At 51.8% G+C, this 22300-nt stretch overlaps 1 protein-coding gene across 10 annotated transcripts in view; it reads right to left on the bottom strand.

Annotated features, from left to right (window-relative positions):
- The window catches only part of CTBP2 (C-terminal binding protein 2), a 170739-nt gene that overhangs the window by 22651 nt on the left and 125788 nt on the right, over positions 1-22300 (bottom strand). Inside the window, exon 1 of one of the 10 annotated variants that reach the window (XM_012453380.3) lies at positions 12078-15015. The exons of the other annotated variants lie outside the window; for them this stretch is intronic. Within the exon in view, the coding sequence (XP_012308803.2) occupies positions 12078-13776 (1699 nt within the window). The 5' untranslated portion in view covers positions 13777-15015. Of the gene's footprint in view, positions 1-12077; positions 15016-22300 lie in introns of those variants that run through there. 10 annotated transcript variants of the gene reach the window in all.

Here is a 22300-nt window from a genome sequence, read left to right as displayed (position 1 = left end):
GGTGCCATCCACCCGGAGCAGATCCAACAACCCCACCCAGCCTGTGTGAGTGCAAGGCGGCCAAGGACTCAAGGCTCTGCTTCTATTTTTGGTGAGACGTACTCTGTGTGAGGCATTTCCCCAGCGGCACAGCCTCACATGGGTGGTCCTCGGGCTCCAGGAGGGAAGACAGGATGCGGAGATAGAAGCTAGAGCAACAGCCAAGCCCGAGGAGCAAGGAGTGAGGATCATGGCTTCCCACTGGGTGAGGCTCTGCAACGCACCCTCCTGCTTCCTAACACAGGGATGGTCCCTGCAGGGACGGGCGGTCAGGATCTTATCCACAGGGTGGGGACACTCTCATCTACCACTCAGGCTGGGAATGCGTATCTTCTGAGTCCTCTTTCCAATAAACAGCTCCGGTGGAATCTTCCAGGACTACGTGTTCTCTTAATGCCGGCATGCCAAGGTCAGATGCGCCCTTGGATTCCAACTGTCCCGCCTGCCAGCCTCTGCATGCCCTACTCATGTGGTCAGCTCCTCCAAGCCTCTATGGAACAGATGAGCCTCAGGGCATTGCCAAACACAAAATTTTAAGAAGCACAAACCTGCCAAGGACCGAAAGGTGACTACCTGTCCACCCCGGTGAACTCACTCGTCGAAGCCAGGGCTAGCTGCTCCATCTAACTCATGGCAAGTGCCCACCTCGCCTCTCCAAGCTACCGGCCAGCAGCAAAGAATGCTATGACTATCACGAGGGCTGTGAGGTCAGCGATAGGCCTTCCGTCCCAAGGGTGGCAGCCGCCAACGCCTGGTTCCAGCCCACAGTTCTGAACTATGAGTCTGAATTCAAAGGCCCAAGCTCTGACTTGTGAGATGGGCTGGAGCATGCTGGAAAGACCACCAAGAATACCCACCTCTGCTCAGCCTCACCTGGAATGAAAACCGGCTGTCAGCAGCCAAGGGGCCGCCTGGAACACCCCCACTTCACATACCCCATGCAGGCAGGGTGTATTCTGTGCCAGTGATTAGACACAGACCAGACTTTCCCAGGATGTGCCTGGAAGCTGGAGAAATACCCGAGACTCAAAATGCTGAAGTTGTAAAACCGTGAGTCTCATGCCTGGCACCACTGCCATCAGCCTCCTTTCCTTAGTGGGTTTTCAATACTTTATTGCAGCAATAAAATCACCTGTGCACCCAAGAACAAAACACACAGGAGTCCAGTTTCAGGTAATGAAGGGACAGTAAACAGTCCAAATAGCCCTTTACATCATATGCTGGGCATCATGGCCATGGAATAGAGCCTGTCCCATTTAGAAGGATGGTCACGGTCACTTCCCGTGCACGCTCCAGACAACCCTATGCCACAGGCACTGCCAATTCACCAGCAAGGTAATGGAGACCGGTGGAGGGTGAACTTGTCCGGGGTCACAGAGCGAGTAAATGGTGGAGTCAGGACTCAAACTCAGGGCTGTCTGACACCAGAGACCAAGTATGCAACCCCAGGGCCCACCGCAGTGCCAACCACCTGTTGGATTGGTTCAACTCAACGAGCTCTGGACACTGGACAGACAGACATCGTCAGGCCTGGCCCTCGGAAACAGACAGGTGCGCTTGCCTCGGTGGGCTAAGGTAGTTCTCCTTTACTGCAGGAATGTGATTATTCCATGTATCAACCAAGCACACAAAATCAAAAACAAAGGCCTGAGGCCTCGCACGTGAGACATGTGTTGTTCCCCCTCACCCGGGGTCTCTGGAGCTCACAGCCTGAAAGAGGCATCATCATGGTGGTATCTGCCATCAGAACCGCGGAGACCAGAGGGGCAGATCCAAGCAAGTCCGAGACGTCACAGGATAGCGACCATGTGTGCTGGCCCCACTCCCCAAGCCGGGTGCAGGGACAAGTGGTCCTCCTCACAGTGTCCTACTGATTCTGCAGGCATCCACGGTCCTGCTGATAAGAACCTTGTCCTAACCTGCACAACAGCAAAATCCTATCTCTACAAAATATACTGGGCATGGTGCCACATGCCTGTAGTCCCAGCTACTTGGGAGGCTGAGGCAGGAGGATCACTTGAGCCCAGGAGTTCAAGGCTGCAGAGAGCTATGAGTGTATCACTGCACTCCAGGCTGCGTGACGGAGTGAGTCTCGGCTCTAAAAAATTAATTGAAAAAACAAAAAAAAACACCTGATCCAGAAAATGAATCAATGTCAACCTGGCCCCTAACACTGGCCTCTCAGAGGGTTAATGCAAGATTCAATGCACATGAGGTTGACTTTCCTTACAGGAAGCAACCTCCTGGTGGCCTCCCTGACGAGTGGCCCAAGTGCTCTGTGCCTCAGGTGCCTGACCCCGTGGGCTGCTGGCCAGGCAGGGCTTGCCGAGACAGTGACAGGAACACCAGGCCTCCAGAAAGCACTGGCTTGGAAGGAAGCACTTCCCCTAAGCCTCGGGAAGAATGAGCTTGGGGGGCTGAGTTTCACCCAGTTCTGAGCCGTGGTGGACAAGACCAGTGACCACGGCTGCTCAGAATCCAGGCTCTCCAGCAGCCACCTTGGCTGGCAGCGGCACCCTTCTGTTCTTTACAGTAGTAATCGGAGAGAGGGGCAAATCATCAGATCTCATCCTCAAGAGAATAAAAACCAAGAAAAGTGAGCGTTTGTCAACCCAAGCTCCCCATACGAGGCAGTTTTCCTAGGAGATACTCTGCGGTGTGTAGGGTGTTTACTAGCTACCATATGTCCCTTTCCTCGGGCAGAAGAAAAAAAAATGTGCTCCTTATCCTTCGATGGAAGGTCTGAGTGATCGGGGCCTGAAGGAGCTTCATAGCAGACCTGGGGAACCTCCGTGGTCACTTGCCCTGTGACTGTTTGGAGACTCACTTCCCAGGCAGCTGATTCATGAGGCTGGACAACCAGCCAGCGAGGTGGGAACCCTGCTTGCCAGCAAGTGACCAACACACAGGAGAAACTAGTCATCCCTGCCCAAGCAAGGTCATGAGCTTCTCCTTGAGTCCCGCATTGCCCCCAGAAGAGCCATGGCCCAGATGCAAGAGTCATGTGCTGGTTTCCGTATCAATGCAAAAATCAGCCACAACTCCAAGGGCCACACGCAGCAAACGTCGCGACGTCTTATCTCTGAAATGGAGCGTTTGCAGTGTAGTCCCTGGTGTGGCGTGGCCTGGCCATCCTCCTCTCCCCCGCTGGGGCTGCAGCCAGTCTTTCAGTGGGAAGGGTGTCCAGGATGCCCACACAGCCCAAACCCTAGGGGACTCCCTCTGGCCTGAGGCTGAGGAGGGATGGGCTGGCCCCAGTGCTCCTCAAAGCACTCTAAGAAGGCACCTTGCCCGCCCGCTGAGTGGGTACCGCTGGTGGAGGTGTGGGTGAATAGTTCTCAGGTTCTAAAAATGTGCCCCTGGCAACAGCAGAAGAGGACGTTTGAGAAAAGTAAGAGAAATCAAAGAGGAGAAAAGAACGAATGGTTGCCAGAGGAACCTGCCAGGGAGGCCAGGTGCTACACTAGAGGCTGGATGCTGGGCTGGCAGGGTATCCAGAGTGGCACATGTGGGGCGGGGTGGGATTTTGCAGGAATCTAAAGCAGCCACAGGCAACCCAGAGATGGCACAGGATGGCCCAGCCTGACTTCTCACTGTGTGGAAGTTTGAGAGCACCTACTGTGTGTTGGGTTCCCGGGTCCCCGCGCCTCACGAAAGGGCTCCAGCACCACCTGGGGTGACGGGGTAGGTAGATGGTCAGGGCACAGTGAGACCGGGGCCTGGGACCCTGAGGCGGGTCCCCAAACAGGCTGAGGAAGGCCATGAGGCCGCACCCACTCTTGCCAGTGCCCAGAGGCACTTTCCTTCCAAGGCACAGGAAGCAAAGCAGCAGCAACCAGGAGGGCAAACGCCCCGGACGTTCCATGATCTTGGAGTGAGCAGAGCGCCACCGCCAAGTTCCACTGGGGCCACCATCAAGTCACTGCCGGAGGACAGGGCTGCCCGTGAGTGCCGGCACCAGGAGCCCTTTGGGTGGCCGCCCCGTCCGCTGGCCTGTCCCTTGGAATCAGATGGATTCCACTAGTGCCCCTGAGAAATGAACATGTCCTCCCCTAAAAGGACCCTGAGTGGCCTGGCAGACCCAGTTTTAACTTGCTCACTGTATTTCCCAGGCCAAATGTCCACAAAAGCAAAATAACACCCCCCTCCTTAGCTATGACAGCCATGGCTGAGATGGAAGAGGGAGAAGCTTCATGCTTGCAGCATGCTCTATTTTTCTAGCAGTCCTAAAACCCAAGAGGAAAGCGATCCGCAAGGGCTGCTGTCTGGCTGGCCAGGGGCCAGGAGCGCGGCGCCCAGGCCCAGCTCAGCCAGGAAGTGAACATTCTCAGCACAACAGCTGGCTGGACGCCGCCTCCATTCTTTCTTCTCTAACTTTTCTTAAAATCTAATAACTTCCACGGCATCCCAGGCTCCAAGCCCTGTTTACAGGAAAATACTAGAACCCATTACAAAGGCATATTTATTCCTTCACATAAAAAGCAGCTAGTAGGTAAATCCCCAGTGGGGAGATGTGTTGAGGCCAGCTCTAAGCACTGTGGATGGAGGGTAAGCACTGTGCATGGAGGGTAAGCACTGTGGATGGAGAATAAGCACTGTGGATGGAGGGTAAGCACTGTGCATGGAGGGTAAGCACTGTGCATGGAGGGTAAGCACTGTGCATGGAGAATAAGCACTGTGGATGGAGAATAAGCACTGTGGATGGAGGGTAAGCACTGTGCATGGAGGGTAAGCACTGTGCATGGAGGGTAAGCACTGTGCATGGAGGGTAAGCACTGTGCATGGAGAATAAGCACTGTGGATGGAGAATAAGCACTGTGCATGGAGGGTAAGCACTGTGCATGGAGGGTAAGCACTGTGCATGGAGAATAAGCACTGTGGATGGAGAATAAGCACTGTGGATGGAGGGTAAGCACTGTGCATGGAGGGTAAGCACTGTGCATGGAGGGTAAGCACTGTGGATGGAGAATAAGCACTGTGGATGGAGAATAAGCACTGTGGATGGAGGGTAAGCACTGTGGATGGAGAATAAGCACTGTGGATGGAGGGTAAGCACTGTGGATGGAGGGTAAGCACTGTGGATGGAGAATAAGCACTGTGCATGGAGAATAAGCACTGTGGATGGAGAATAAGCACTGTGGATGGAGAATAAGCACTGTGGATGGAGGGTAAGCACTGTGCATGGAGGGTAAGCACTGTGCATGGAGGGTAAGCACTGTGGATGGAGAATAAGCACTGTGGATGGAGAATAAGCACTGTGGATGGAGGGTAAGCACTGTGGATGGAGGGTAAGCACTGTGGATGGAGGGTAAGCACTGTGCATGGAGGGTAAGCACTGTGGATGGAGGGTAAGCACTGTGCATGGAGGGGAATGGACCGGCCTGCACTGGGCAGTTGGTGCCAACACTCAGCTCCGCAGGCAGAGCTTCCTTCCACCACGAAAAATCCCTTCATGCAATCCCTTAATGAGGCTGGGCCAGAGGAGGAGGCAGGCACCAGGGGGAAGTCGCCTCTGAAGAACAGCTGACTACACCCAGCCAAAGTGCAGGAAGAGCTTAACAGCTTCAAATAGGATGAGGTCCTGGTGAAATTAGAAGGTGACAGGCAGGAGGCTGTCGACGGGCAGCAGAGGAGGGTGCAGAGTGAAGAACGGGGAGGTAATGCCAGAAAGCAAACTGTGCATCAGTGCTGGTGCCGCCTCTGAAGGGAGGAGAAACTCACCTCTGCTTCTGAGCAGCAGGTTCATCAGTCCCATCTTATACACACTGTGATTCTTCCAGGGGATCAGTTTCCCTCTTTCTTTGGTTGCTAGGAAGCTCGAGGCAGAATTCCCACCTATCCTTGTGTACAAAACCGCAGGGAACACTGTGTTCTGGCCTCACCACCCTCCCTCACCTTTTCCTACACTGACTTTTCCATTTATTAAACTTTCACCCTTCTGTATGTGTTACAGCCATTCCCAACAGCTAGCTTAAATCCTCTTACAACCAAAGAACAGTTTACATTTCATTTAATCACACAGAAGAATGTTGTGTGCTCTTCACTGGGAAAATTAATTCCCTGAACTCTCCCAGCAGGCAGCATGATCCAGGGGAAGGAGTTTGGCCCCGCAGTCACAGCAGCTCGGATGCAGGTGTGGTCGTGAGGGCAGCAGCTGAAGCCAGGCAAGCTCCAGCAGGTGCTCACAGAGCCAGCTGGGAGCCCTGAGCTTGCCACGCACACAGCTCTGGTGTGATGTGGTTCTCTGAGCACTGGGGTGCAGGTGGGGTGGACACCATCACCCCAATGTTCTCATGGGAAGCGAGCCTCAGAGCCCATCACGACTCCGGCTCTAGAGCGCAGCCACCTTGTCCTGTGTCCAGTTGCTGACATGGACACTGGCTTCCAGCTTGGACTGGTGTCTCCTCCCCAAGTCTACATTTGTTGACTTTCCCTTGCTGTGCTAAAGCACCTTGCCTGGGGATCATCACAGCATGGGTCACCCCCTGCTGTGGGACTCAGGGCAGGGGGTGAACCTCTCTGAGCCTGTCAGGGGAAAAGTGCCCAGAGCCTTCCTGCGATTTCAGATGGGGGATCTTCCTTGTCACATGCTCCACAACAGGCTGGACGCGGTGGCTCACGCCTGTAATCTCAGCACTTTGGGAGGCTGAGGTGGGAGGATCACTTGGGGTCAGGAGTTGAGATCAGCCTGGCCAACACCGTGAAACCCCATCTCTACAAAAATTAGCCCGGTGTGGTGGTGGGCACCTGTGGTCTTAGCTACTCGGGAAGCTGAGGTTGCAGTGAGCCCAGATTGCTGCACTGCACTCCACCCTGGGTAACAGGGCAAGACTCTGTCTCAAAAAAAAAACAAACAAAAAAACAAAGGAAAAAAAAACAAAACCAAACAAAAACAATGCTCCACAATAGTAACAATTACTAATATTTATTGAACTCAGTCAGGTCCCTAGATTCTCTGAAGGCTGGTTTCACCTACCCTGGCCCTGGCAGAGGGGAAAGAGGCACACTGCACGGGTCACCTGGCGTTAGGTGCACCCCACCAGCCCCGCGGAGGCACCGTGTTCGTATCTAGCTGGTATCACGAGACACACTCCCTGCCAGCCCCACTGGCAACCCACACACCTGGGTTTGGAAACCAGGAATCAGGGCTCCTACTCTTGCCCCTTTTGGTGGAGCACGCCCAGGGCGCTAACTCAGCTGCAGGCTTCTTCCTCACGCAGTCACATGGCTACCCCACGTCCCATGACATTTGCAAAGCCGCCTGGATGAGTTATCCACAGCTCTCAGGAGAACATGTCCTGGGGCCGGGCCGCCTACCCTCTCAGTGGGGATGGGTGTTTCTAGGTTGGATTTTTTGCTTTCCTAACAATTTGGCAAAAGTTGTTTTATTCACATGCTGAAAGCTGCTGTTGGGCTAAGTTTAACTACAGTGTACCTTCTTGTTCCTTCAGCAGTTCCTCCCTCCCACTGGAGGGGGCAAGAAAAGGGAACGGAGGCTAGTTTCTTATCCTTTATGTAAAAAACAACCAGAAAGCCCTTTGTTGAAGCCAGCCTCAGAGCGGGGAACACACACCCGACGACAGCATGTTTAATTACACTCATTTCTACATCACCAACGTGGGCTAATTAGTTATGGATTACAAGTATTATTTCTCTTTCATAAACTTACCCAAAAAAACTTCTCCCACATATGAGCAAGGAATCTGTGAAAAGCTTTAGAATTCTTGCTTTGTATGCTCTTGGGGGTAAATAAATTTGTGCCAAACACCTGAAAAACTTTCTGTTAATATATGTTGGCTTTCTCACTTAAAAAAAAAAGTCTCTCTTCCTTACAACGTTAGTTTCCAAATGTAAGAAGTCTGATGTGAGGCTCTACTTTTGCTCTACCCAGCCCAGCTCTCCACAGCTCATCTTCTAGAAAGCACCAAACAAACACTGGGACAACTGGCTGACTGTGACCCCTACCTCACACCATACGCAGAACTTTACTCAAAGCAGATCAAGACCTCAATGTCAGAGCTAAAACTATAGCATTCTTGGAGGAAAACATAAGAGTATCTCTTCACGACCTTGGATTAAGCAATGGTTTCTTAGATGTGACACCAAAGGCAGAAGCAAAGTAAATACATAAGACTCTAAAATTAAAACTTTCATGTTTCAAGGACACTATCGAGAAACTGAAAAAATAACCACAGAACAGAGGAGAAATATTTGCAAACTGTGTGCCTGATATCAAAGCCTGGGCCCCATGACTCAGGAAGACCCTCAACTCAAGCACTGAGGTTGACAGCTGAAATGTGACTTGTGGAGCCCCAGGATGGGACATTGGACACTCGAGAGCAAAGGCCACATTAGAAAGTAGAGTTAAAATAAAACAGCGTAGGAGCCTGTTGGTTCTTTTTATGGCCAGGTGAACATGGGGCCGCCTGCCATGTCTGTGGAATCTGCTCAGGTACTTATGCCCCTGGGTCTGCAAACCTTCCAGGAAAACATGAACTGTACCTTGGCTAAGATCACCAGCTTTTAAAGATTTCAGAGGAGCAATAATTCCTGGAGGAGTTTAGGAGGCCCTGAGCTTGGCCACACACAGAGCTCTGGGTGCGATGTGGTTCTCAGAGCACTCGGTGGGGGCTGGGGTGGGGAAAGCATGGCCACACGAAACTGTTATCTAGAAACCGAAGCTATGGCCCCACGAGTTGCTTCCTGGAAAGCAGAGGCTCCGTACTCCCTACTCCACGAGGAACTGCTTTCTAAACTAGGAAGACAGAACATCCCTGTAGAAATGAGGAGGCCAGTTAATGAGGGCCCCATGGGGACAGACAGAGGAGGGTCTGGTGACAGGAATGCAGGCAGAGCTGGCCACAATCCTAGCAGCAGTCTTGGCTGACATTGCCTCCCATGAAAACACAGGTCAATTCCTTTAAACCAACAGTGAGCACCAAGCTCATTCACCACCTGCTCCACGTCCCGCACCATGCAGGGCAGAAATTGACAACTTATTCCCCCTTGGAGTCCTCCAGAGGTGGCCAGGAGCCCGGCCTACTAGGCAGAAGGCCCGAGACTCACCCCCGGCTGGCTGACACCAAGGGCCCACGTGACTCCCTGGCCACACTCTATGCAAGGTGGGCTTACAGAAATTCCCAGATACCCACTTTTGAAAAAGGCCCACTAAGCTCCTCGGTCCACAGGCCACGGGCTCCTCCCCCACGTTCTGAAGAGTCCTCAGGCAGTGGCCCTAGCAACCAGACAGGTCACGTGTGCCCCATTAATCCAGGTGCATCAAGAAAAATGGCTGGAAGGAAACGGAGAAAGGTCTTTTTGTGGCTTTCTGGGCTGGGACTGTGTCCAGGGCTGCCCCCTGTGCAGGCCGCAGGCTTGGCTGTATTTTGTGAAGCCAAAGATATGAAAATGGCTGCGGCCCCATTTGCTCTTTGTGATGCTCCCAGCTGCATCTGGTGCAGGGAGGGCTCGGGTGACAGCACATGACACAGGGAGATTGCTGGCTTGCAGCCACCGCCACAGGGCTCCGAGACTCAGCCGGCTAGGTCAGCCTGAGAGCGACAGCAGACCCCGCCACCTGCCAGGTGCTGCCTCTCATGAGGGGCTGAGGAGCCCCCATTTGTCCGGGTCGCCGGGGCCTGAGGGTGGCATTGGGGTCCCCGAGGCATACATCTTCCACACGTTGTCACTCTGGATTGCCCGGTCAGCGGACTGGACTAGAAACAGGAGCCTGTTGTTTGTAGCGACAAAACCCACCAAGATAAGGCAGGTAGTTTGTGGTCTGAGAAAAACAAACATACCTTAAAATAGCCGAAGCATACGAAAATAAAATAGATACTGAAAGCAACCCCGAAACCCCAAACCATCCCACTGTAAACACTGCAACTCCGCCTGTCCCGAAGGGGATAAGTCAACTCCCAGAAGAGCGTTCCTTGTCCCTCCAGATGGGATGGAAGCACTCGAGTCGGGTGACACCCCAATGAAGATGAATTCATGCTGGTGACATCCCAATGAGCAACACTGGATTTCCAGATGGCCACGTCCGGGACCAGAGGCCGGCGGGACTGCCCAAGCGGTGCTTTCCTGAAATGTAAACATCACCCTCTGCACACACAACGTCTAATTTCCCTGCTGGCTCTGACAGATCCAGATCTGACTGCGGATTCCACAGAACTCGCCGCATAAAATGCCATGTACACAGCTGAAACATGACCAGGGATGCCAGCCCCTGGCCCCTTCCCGACAGGGTATGGGGGACAATGTCACCCTGAATGCAGGACAAGGAATGAGGAGGAAAACCGCAGTGATGGGGTAGATGATTTAACAGAGACATTTTATTTGCTGGCTGGCTTCCGCCTGCAGACTTCCCTGGCCCTGGCTCACTGCCACACAAATGAAGGAAAAATCAATATCCTCTGGTCGGCAAAACATCGTGTGAACAATCACACTGCAAACAACTTATATAATACCCCTCGCTCCATACCCAAATAAAAGTGAATGTTTTCGTTAGAAGGCAAGTGTAAAGTAAACAGGGAAAAAAGAAAGAAAAGAAAAGAAGGCAATTTTACAGGTCCTCCTTCAGCAAAACCTTTCCCGACTTGAGCGGGGAGATAATCTTTCTGCGATTATGACCAAACCCTCCCGTCACTTAGCAACACATAATTAAGGAATATGTTTTCAGATCCGCTTTGCAAGCCTGGCCATTATCAGATGAAATTACTGGAGCAACAAATGTCATCGCCATGCAAATTAGTTGGTTGCAAAGAAAAGAATGTTTGAGAGAGCAGGCACAGGCCCTCGGAAAAATTATGTGATGCCCCTCCCGCCGCACATTTATTCAAGGAAGTCAAATAAGCGATGTGATAAGACTTAAAAAAATCCATGAGACAAAATCAGAATCCATGCGACAAAACAGAAAATCAGGCCAGTTGCTCAGTCTTCCCTTGGAAACAAAAAGCGAACTGCGTGGAGGTCACCTCTAGGAGGTAATATTCCTAGCAGACACGGGTTCGAGGTCCCGTGCCTCAGTCCTCATCTACAGCTGTTTCAGGGCTATTTTCAAAAAGGTAGATCTTTTTGTTTCATCATAATTTTCACAAGCTATTGGAAAAAAAAAGTCATTTGAAAAGATTCTGTTTTCTGAGTTATGTAGGGGAGGCAGGCAGGAAGAAAAGAATATGTTGAAAGGAAGAAAACCAATTTACATTTCACATTTTTGGTCAAGGCTCTAGAGTTAAACATTCTAAATGGTGTTCTGAGGACGCCCACCTAGGACTTCATCCACGACGTCCAAGGAAACACATTCCATAAATTCCACCTGGCACATGTTGTGGAGAAAACCACCTACCATCATTCTCCCTTTCCTGCACTTGGAAATAGATACTTCCCTACAAGCAAGCGGAATTCCCAACTGTATTTTCTGATATGAGAGACTAAATCTGTTTTTGAAACAGAGAGTTCTGAGGGATTTCAACATCTTGCATTGTTTAACCCACAAGTATGCAAACACACACATTTTCATCTCCACAGAGGGTAATCCCTGCCTCTGACAGCGTGTGGACCCGTGACAGGTACGTTTCCACATGATCACACCCTTCGAAATGCAGGATGCACACTTTACGGCCAGCATTTGATGAAACATTCCCGCCTTCTCCAAAGCTCCCCAGTGTGAACTAGAGAAAAGACCACTCCTCATGAGCTCAAGGCTGCAGCCTGTTCTGAGTGACTTTTGAGTTTCTCTAAGAAACAGTTGAGTTTTACCATCATAAAGGGAAATCCACAAATCAACCTGACCTCAAATCTGGCCTGATACACAAATCTGATTAACCTTAGAGAAGCCGTGTTAACTGGCTACGGTGCTAAGGCCTTCTGGTTTGGTGGGTGTGTGTGTGTGTGTGTGTGTGTGTGTGTGTGTGTGTGTGTGTGGCCTGGCAAGTGAGGATTTACCATCCTATGTTCAACGTTCTACCCCCCCCCCCGGCACTGCACCCCTCCTCCCCTGCAGTCCCCAGGCAGGGCAGGCAGGGAGGATGTATTACTTGGTTCTGACGCAAGCATGGTGGATACGATGATGGGCGCCCCCGTGCGCCGGGCCACCTTCTGGTACGGTGAGTGAGGTGTGTGGAGGCTCTGGCTGGCCGGCGGCAGGGTGGATGGCCCCGGGGGGACACCCAGCTTCCGCAAGACCTGGGGGCTGCTGTGCGGGCTGGGCAGCGGAGAGGCGGCCACGTTGCGCTCCCTCTTCAGCAGTTCCATGGGCACCGTGTATGCTGTGGAGTAGGCTGTTCTGGGGCCTGGGTGAAGGGGGTTCGAGGGGCCCGGGTTAGTCAAGGCCACCCCTGCCTGCAGGGGGTACGTGGGGCTCAGACGCACTGTCAGGGCACAAGGGGTAGGAGAGCTGTACCCAGAGTTGGAGGGGAAGTGGGGGGCATGGGTGCCCACGCCAGGGGTGGAATAGGTGGCCGCTGTCTCCAGGAGGTGCTGGGAGGGTGCGCTGGAGGGGCGGCGAGCTGGGTCTCCAGCTCGGGGGGATGCTGTCTGCAGGGGACCTGCAGGCTGGGGCTGCAGGGCCGCAGTGCCAAGAGAAGCCAAGTCACCATGGAGCAGTTCACTTCGGTGGCTGAAGCTGCTGGACCGCGCCCGGGGCAGGGAGCCCACCCGGTCCTGCCTCTGCAGCTGCATTTCGGTCCTGCAGCTGCTGGCCAGGCGGCTCAGAACACGAGCCTGGCCCAGGTTGGGTGCGACAGACTTGATGTCTGTGTCCTCCAGGGTGGCCAGGACAGCCGGGGAGTCAAAGCCTTGCTGCAGTAAGGCTGCCAGCGTGGCCTCCGCCAGCCCCTCCGCTCGTAGGAAGGTCAGGAACTCAGGGGGCACAGTCCTCTTGCCGCCAGGACCCTGGAATGCAGACAGGTCAGCGTCGTAAGTCTCATAAGCCATCCTGGATGGCATGCCTTCCCGGGCAGGCCCGTAGCCTCGATTCAGGGCCCCGGGGGCCACCCCTGTGCTGCCCTCAGAGGCAGCAGCTGAACTGGGGTCCACCACCAGGCACGTCGGGGCCACCTGTCTGGCAGGGGCAGAGTCAATGGGTCTTTCACTGATGTTGCTGAAGACCTGGCTGGGGGGGTAGGCTGGCGCCTCCGCCCCGTACCTGGTGTCGGGCTGCTCTCGTCCATACTGCCTGGGGGACGCGGCCCTGCTTGGCGTCCGCTGCCCCTGAGGGATCATTTTACCTCTAGGATCCCGGTATGGGTGACCGGCGTCCTGCAGTGCGGGTGACCGGCCCTGCATGTGATCCCATGACGTTCTGCTGCCAAGCACTGCATAGCTGGGCACTGGCCGGCTAACTCCTGGGTCCAGGTAGAAAGGAGGCTCTTTGGGCATCCTAGAAGCTCCAGATGGGTCACTGTAGTAATCCCGGGGCAGCAGGGGGCTGCGGCCAGACATCACTGCCTGTCTGCTGTCGTAGAAGGTGAAGTCAGGAGTAGACCCCTTTCTTGCAGCCACTGAGTTACAAACGGCCTCCCGGTACAGGTAGGGCTCGGTGGCTCTGGGCAGGGCAGCGTCCTGTGGTCGGTGGTTTGGCTCGAACCAAGCCCCCTCTGCTGTGCCATACGTCATAGAACTTCTCCTCCCCAGAGGCTGCAGGCACTCGGCGTTCTCCCAGGAGCCCTCATACCACCCGGCAGCATCCCAGCTCTGAGAACGACCAATATTTATATGCCTGCTGGGAACTGGCATTGGAAAAAAAATGACTGCGGACGAGGCAGAGAAGCTTTTCTTTATAAATCTTCAATTACATACATCAAAAACAGAACTGGCTGTGTGCTAACCCTTCTGAGACGGCAGGGACAACCAACTGGGGTTTTCTGTTTCAAAGCATGGCCTAAATTATTAATCCTCCGAAACCTTAGTAGACAAAACAGAAGACTCACGGTAACTTTGCCTCACTCCCCAAAGGTAGCCCAAGAGGTCTGTTCCTTACAGCTCAGTCCCAGAGAGGAGGCTGTCCCCAGCCTGCCAGATCCCCCTTCCTGGCTGGAGTGCTCACATGGACTGGGGCTCTCTCAGCATGCGGATTAGGAGCTAAATAAAACCCCTAAAGCTTTGTTCCATGTGACATCTCATTAGACTGATAAAGCCGGCGCTGGCTCCATCGAGACCTCCCAGACCGCAACTGGGAATTACTTCCACACCGAGGCTTGGGTTTCTACTCCTTCTTCCGCACCAGGGTACTTTTAGGATGAACACTGCCTCCCCGTCTGGAAGGGGCTACTCCCACCTCTGTCACTGATTCCTGAGAGGTAACAGAAGCAAAATAGGGCTGTTTCAGTGTCAGCTCACTCTTAATCCGCCGCGATGAAACGTTAATCCATGGCACACAGCTAAACGCAAATGAAATGTGGATCAACAGAAAAAAGTCCACACATGGTCCCAGTCCATGATGTCTAGACCAAAAGAGAGGCCAGCTCTGAAACCTGATGCTTTGATAATCATGAAATCTGGCTTTGAGATGACTCTTCGGTTGTGAATCAAACGGGTTCTAGTGCTCCAGCCCAAATGCATTCTTTACCTTATTACTGAGAAACACAGATCCGTTCATATTGCCGGGGGGAAAAAGGGCATGTGTAATCTGGAATTTAAAATGACTGCAACAGAGGTCACAGGAAAAGGAGGATGGGTGACTAAACCTTATCACTGCAAAGCAAAACTGGGAAGTGGCTGCATCTGAATATCTCACCTTCTTTTAGGCATGTCAGAAAGAAAAGCCTAATTCCAGCAGGCTTAGATCCTGCAGATGATTTTCCGTATACACATGGATTAAGCTGTTTCAGTCCACAAAGGACTTCAGGTGCAACAATGCCAAGAACGGCAGTTATTTAGATAAAGGAGCGCTCCAAAGTATGAAGACATTTCCTTAAACATCTAGAACAGTCCCAGAGAAGCAACGTCCTGGACTAAAGCAGTAGGTTCCAGTCATGCAACTGTAGGATTCTCATGACAAAGAAACCACGGCCAAAAGAAAAGCCAGTGATTAGGAAGCTACAAAGGCTGTCCACTGAAAGCATTTTAAAATGAGACACTATGCATACTGGCAAGCATTAAACCCAAGAGTGCTGTGCGCTCACCCACATCTCTCTCAATCTAGCATTCTAGAATTTTCTAAGGAGAAACACCCACCTTCACTTTTTTTTTTTTTTTGAGATAGAGTTTTGCTCTTGTTGCCCAGGCTGGAGTGCAATGGCACAGTCTCAGCTCACTGCAACCTCCACCTCCTGGGTTCATGTGATTCTCTTGCCTCAGGCTCCCGAGTAGCTGGGATCACAGGTGTGGGCCACCAGGTCCAGCTTATTGTATTTTTAGTAGACAGGGGGTTTTGCCACATTAGCCAGGCTGGTTTGAACTCCTGACCTCAGGTGATCCACCCACCTTAGACCCCCAAAGTGCTGGGATGACAGATGTGCGCCAGTGCGCCCGGCCCACACTTGAGTATTAAGTCGTCTTGCCAATTTCTTTCCTCCCCTTGTTGGCAGGAACAACATGGCATCATGTGGTGTTAGCACTATGCGACCCCACTCATGGTGCAGGCACACCCCTCAAAGATGGGGGAATGAACTCGGGAGCATTCCAGGAAAAAATCCTCCATGCCAAATCTTTCTGGAACAGGGTAGGTAGCTCTGCTGACTCACCTCAGCTTCAGCTCAGCAAGTTCTTAAATGGAAACAGGGCTCTATAAAAGAATATTTACCTGCTAACTCATAAGAAACCAGTAATGACTCGTAAGGGGTTCCTGAGCTGGTGTCTGAGGGGTGATCATGGAGCAGGGCGGATTGCTTTGGGGCAGCGTCAGTCTCCCGTTGAACCAGGAGGCCCAGCTTCCATTTCTACCAACTTCCAACTCGTTCTGCTTGGAAACCACCCAAACTCACACAGTCTCGGCTCTGAGACTTGACAAATATTATGACAGATGTTTTCCTGTGCTAGGTAAAAACACCTGTAACTGGAGTCACACCTTTGCAAACACTCTGGTTACACACACCCCCCCCCCCACACACACACACTACAGTCTTTTAGAAAGAACTGCTTTTCTGAAAAATTCTCATGTTGACTAAAACTGAGATGGGACCAGTTTCTGAAAAAGTAACACATCTCACGGGCTTAATTTTTTAATTTTGCCAAGACCCTCACTACAGAATTTATGTCAAGTAAAAATAAGGTAATTGTAGAACACAAAAATCATCTCCTGAAAATTAAGAAAGACAACCCAAGCTCTCTTGCAGACAAAATGAACCCAAGAAAAAGCCGGTTGTGTAGAATAACCCGACAGCCACATCAGGGTAGGAGGCGATGTCCGCCCAAAGCCACTTCCAGAGTCCCTACGCTACACAAGGTGTCAATTAACAACAACAGAGACCCACAGAGATCAGACAATTCCAGAGATGGTTCCAGACAGTTCCAGAAGGGCTGGGAAGAGAGGCCAGGATGGGGGTGATCAGGGGGTACCCTCTGACAGAGCAGTCTTTGGACAAACTGCCAACAGGCATCTCATGTTTCCACTGGAATAAACATGCAGGAAACTGCTTGAAATGAGTGGGAAAACACGACCTTGGGGTCTAATTCTCACTTTTATAGAAAAACAAGATCACGTGGGATCAGTGAATCTGAAGGTCATTTGGCTCAATGGCATGTCCCTCTTAGCTGTGTTGTCACTCGCCCACTTGGTGACCTGCCAGGTCTGTCTCAAGGCATTCTCAGGGGACAGTTCATTCTCAGGTAGCAGCCAACCCCAACCCCAACCCCAACTTAGGGAACAGCTTCCCCAGGAGGTCCAGCACCTGCCTGGGCTTCCTTTCCCTGGTCCTGCTTCTGCCAAAGCGAAGGGCCAGGGCAGCTCTGAAGGTGACAGCGGAAATAAGATCCCAGGAGGCTCTTCAGTGCCCACTGCATCCCAGGACGGAGCCACCACAGTGCCCCCTGTGTCTACCACAGCCAGCGCTTCCTTAGGGAGGCTGTGGAGGTTAGTGGGTTACAGTTTTCTGGGAGACACAGGGCAGAAAATCCAGCCTATGGCATACCCACTTCCTGCTTTTAAATGTGGCACGCCTGTCATCCCAGCACTTTGGGAGACTGAGGGGGGTGGGTCACCTGATGTCAGGTGTTGAGAGACCAGCCTGGTCAACATGGCAAAACCCCATCCCTACTAAAAAATACAAAAATTAGCCAGGCGTGGTGGCTTATGCCTGTAATCCCAGTTACTTGGGAGGCTGAAGCAGGAGAATCGCTGGAACCCAGGAGGCAGAAGTTGCAGTGAGTGGAGACTGCACCATTGCACTCCAGCGAACAGAAAATCTGGTTGGGTTTCAAAGCAGCCTTCAACTAAATCACACAAGCACACAGCAAAAATGAGCAAAACTGTGCAGATGTCGTTTCAGTTCTCAAAGGGGCCGAGTGGCGCCGAGTGCCCTTGGTTGCACACCGAGTACTCTCACCAATTTCTAGGCCTGGAGTGCAAAGGCTTGTGCTTGTGCACCAGCACAACGCTCCAAAGGAAGTCAGGAAAGCGACGTGGAGTGTCTGCACCAACCCAGCCCTTTCCAGATTAGCCATATCCTAAGAAGTCCCAGCCGTCATGTCACTCACATGTAGCCACGGTAAGTGAAAACAAAGGCTTGCACATGCTTCTCACTCAAGACTATATTGTAAAACTTCCTGAGAACTACATTACGGAAATTAGGTATGACTGCCACTCATTATGGGGTTAAAAAAAAAAAAAAAAAGCAACCCCACTCTCTTGCACGGCCCATTTTGAAAGTGTCCGTGGAGCCAAAGTGTGCCTGGGACCCCAGCTCAGATGCAGGACAGGCCTCACCTTGGACCACGTCAGGATTCCCATTTCTAGCAATGGAACACAGTCAACCTCAAGAGGCTCAATGAACACAGTAGGTGCTCAATGAACACCATCCCTTCTGCTCTTTAGCAGCTTTTCCTGCAGATTCCCAGAGTCTCCACCTCACCGACACGGTGCCCCTGCCCACTCCATCACACATCACACTCCACAGTTGGAGGTCTCCTCGGCCATCCTGGGATCGGAAGGTTCCAGGACGTCTTCCTTCCTCTGGTTTTGTCAGCGCTGCTCCCGTCAGGGCTGGCTCAGCCAGCCCTCCCCCATGAAGCTTTCTCAGTCCCATTCTTTCACTCTGTCCTTAGTCCAAAAAATCTGCCACTTCTCAAGATGAGAAAAGCACTCCAAAAATAATCCAGGGAATGCATGTGGCCGCTGAGACCCTGACCTGCCAGCACTGCCCCTCCCACCACGGCACGTGCTCCCTCCATTCACCACAAGCTTTGCATTTCGTTTGACACCCAGGCTGTAAATCAAACTGTCCAGTATGACTCAATGGGGATGGACGGCCCTTGGCCTCAAGGAGGTGTACGGTGTCATAGGGGAAAATGACAGAGACATGTACATGGTCCCCAGAAGCCCCTCCCCACAACCACTTCAGCCCTCTGAGCCTGAGCCCATATCAAAGTCCAAACAGCCTCATTTGCAAGCATGGGCACGGTGAGCACTACGTTAGGCCAAGTACCCACCTCCCCAAATACAAATGGCAGCCTGACAGGGACCTGCCTCACCTTAGCTTGCCTGTGGACACTCAGCACACGGGCCTCGATGGTACAGTCAGCCTTCCTTAGGACACAGAAGAACTGACTCTCCACCTTGCTCCAAAGTCTTGCAAAGATTCGCTTCACCCAACCCCGGTTGCAAATGGGAAGGGAGGGACCCTCCTGGCACAGACATCTCTGCAACCAGAACACAGAAAACAAAACCCTCAGGTGATGGGAAACGGGCTGGAGGGACAGGGAGGGTGGGATCCCGCTGTGCCCAGGTGCGTGACATCCAGAGTGCTCTCCCCTCTCTCCTGGTGTCTTCACAGCCCAGCTGGGGTGCTCAGCCAGGGTCCTACTGGATGTGGAAGGGCTCAGAAAGGCACATGAGGTCACTCCATAGATGGAGATGAGACAGAGACAGAGGAATGCCCTCGAGAGCGCACGCCAAGGTGCCTGAGCTTTAGAAGCAACAGAGCCAATCAGAAAGGAGCCTCATTTCACAGCTAAACACTGTACGTTCTGGAAGAAGAGAGGGCAAGAAGCTGGCAGCAAAATGCATCTTGTGGTTCGGGTTCAGTCACCCCAAACACCTGCCAATTAGGTTGAGGTGTGTGAAGAGCGCAGCCCGTCCTCTGCATTCGTGCAGGCTGCCATCTGCTGCCACCTGGCTACCCCAGGGCCTCCTGAAAACATGAAGACTACTCTATGCACTGCTCCTCCAGAGGCACTGACTGGCCTGAAACCAGAGATGCTCTTTCCCCAAAGGTGCCGGGGTCAAGAGGACATGCACTAAGGGTAACGTCTGGGGTGGCCGGGCCCAGCAGCTCTGGGCCATGCTGTAGGAGCTTTGAACTCACTCATCGATGGAGACAGGGCACCACCTACCAGGGGGTGGGAGACAGTGAGATTCACCGTGGGGGGGTGGGGGGCAGGAGCTGAAAACCACAGCCACAAACCGAAGTCAGAGACAGTGATGAACCCCAAATCCCAGCCACTGACTCTAATCGCATGACACATCCCTGGCCCCCGAAGCAAAAGCAAAGCGGCCTTAACATGTTGCTTTAGAAAACAGTGGCGAGTATGAAGATATCTGCCCATCACCAAACTGACTGGTGCAAAGAGATGCTTACGTTTGTGCTTGAGAAAGGAGTAACAACAGAGGAGTAAAACACTGAACCTGATTCGCAGCTGCAGAAAGGCAGGGCTGTCTATGAACCCCATCGCAGAGTTGGTGGAGGAACAGGTGGGGTAGGGGGTTCCCTGGGGAGGGGTCCCCACCCTGAGTTTCTCTTAAAGCCAGGGACAGATAAGGCAAATGTGAACTTTTACCCCTTGCAAATAACTGCACTTTTGCCTGTGAAGCTTCGCCTTGGCTGTTTCCCGAACCTTTACTTTCGCGTAAGATTGTTGGGTATGTTCATTTGTGCTTTGGAGTTTTAAGGCATGTCTAGTTGACTATTGTATATTTACATAGCTAATGTAATTATAGCTAATCACATAATTGCTGGAAATGTGCATAATTACCTGATCCCAACATATAATTATAATGTATAGCAACATTATAAATCTCATTTTAAAAATCCACATTTTGGGGCTATTTAAAGTTATTTATTAGAGCTGTTTGTGGACTTCCTATAGGCAGGCTTCAACTCTGTTTCTTTACAAAGTGCTCAAAGTGCTTTAAAAAACAAACGAAAACAAAACAAGTCCTGATTTTAGAACGCATTTTTACAAAGACAGGTGAAACCAAACAGCTACCCAGAACAAAAACAAATACCATCTCAAACACGAAGCACAACAATGTGTCAATACTCTGTGGAAAGAGAAAGTCACCAGCCCAGCCTGGAGGCTCTGGTGGGGATCCTCCCCACGCCCTCCAGCCAGCCCTGCCTGGACTTCGGTAACCTTGGTGACCTGGAGGCGCCTGTCTTTGTTCCTTATACGTGCTGGGATCACGAATAAACGTTCTTGGGGGCACATTCCACCGAGATGTGCTTCTTCCACAATAGCAAGTTAAACCCCCTGAGAAGAGCAGAAGAGCCCGTGACACAGAAGAAGCCATTGCAGAAGCTCCCTTCCACCTCATCTCCGACTTCCCGTCCTCCTCTGTGACGAAGATGATGCAGAATGAGATTCCCGGAATGTCTATCTATGTGTTTCACAGAAACCAGCTTACCTCCTTTTCCCCCACATCCATCCAACCAGCTTATCCTCCTCCTTCCTTTCATTCTCTGTGGTCGTGAGAGCATTCCAGAGGTGAGGAATGTTTTATGAGATTGTTTATTTAAGAGGAGGTACCTATTATCTTCGAGAAGGAAATGGAGAAGCACCCTCCCTGAGTCATGTTACAAGAGGACTAATCACAGCTCAGCTGGTACCATCCTCGGAACCATTTTCCATGTCTCTTAACACATTCGAACAAAATGCAGTAAAATGAAACATGTACTTTTTTTCAAGTTGCAATCTCAATAGCCACAGGAAAGGAGGTGTTTACGGACTGATTCTACCATAACCCACAAGAAGCTCCTCTAACAAAAAGTCACCAACAACAGGCATTGTGGTTTATTAAGTTCTACGAACCCAGGGCACTTCAAGATGCTCTTCTGGGTTCCCCCTACAACGCTAAATGGTTGTGAGCTAGCCCTCATTTCCAACCAACAAATGTCCGCGGCAGACCAAAGAGCTGTGGCATAGCGCCGTAAGGTAGGTACTGACACCCTCTGGCTGTTGCAGTTTACAACGTCAATTATGTCAGCAAACTACAGTATAGGAAAATCTAAGTTATACTTGAAAATGAGGAGACCACCACCTTATTCTGATCAGCCTACGTTATGAGAGGGCTCCTTCATAATCATTCTGACGTGGTATTCTAGGATTGTTTTGATAGTAAGGCATCAGAAAAAGAACAAATTATAAATACCAAACTCGAAGAGTTACATTAAAAAAATTAAAATCTGGCTTTTACGTCAGCTAGAGAGACCATTATTCCAACTGATTTGGCTGGAGTCCCAAACATCTCGGCCGTGTCCTGCTCTCCGAGTAGGGACAGAGCCTGGCGGGGTGAATTCCCACGGTAGATTCTGGGCATACAGAGTGATCAAGCTCCATGCCACTTTTTCTTGCTTTGAAAGTTTCAAGGAGGAAGGGGCTGGACAGGCCTTAGAAGGCAGGGAAAGGTTCTAGAATTGTCTGTGCAGGGGTGATGCTCAGATTCCACCAGAGTACCTGGAGTGGGACCCTGGGGAGGCCTGCCTGATTCCAGCCTGGGGCCCCACGACCAGGAACTGATATTGCGGTTGTGTAGCAGGTGGGAGGGAATGAATGTGAAGGAGTCGGTGTATCCAGACACGGACAGTCAGAAGACAAAATTCCTACAAGCCTGGAAGCAGCCGGGTAACCACAGCAGAACATGGCAGCTTCGTGCTTTGAATCATTTAGAAAGAAAATAAATTTAAGGGAAGCAAATAAATCCTTGGGTCAGGTGTAGGCAGTGGGGAGGGAGAACAAACAGTCTGACAGGCTCTCTGTGCATCAATACAGAACATTCTACAGGTAGTTCAGGTTGACAGGATAGAGACATGGTGAGAATGCAAAGCTAGAGGAGGTGTGTGTGCGTGCATGTGTGTGTGTGCACGCGTGTGTGTGTGTATGTGTG

The sequence above is a fragment of the Aotus nancymaae genome, unplaced genomic scaffold, assembly GCF_030222135.1.
Source record: "Aotus nancymaae isolate 86718 unplaced genomic scaffold, 86718_ANA_hifiasm-v0.15.2.pri h1tg000010l, whole genome shotgun sequence".
Classification (NCBI taxonomy): Eukaryota; Metazoa; Chordata; class Mammalia; order Primates; family Aotidae; genus Aotus; species Aotus nancymaae.
This window is presented reverse-complemented; position numbering and strand designations above follow the sequence as displayed.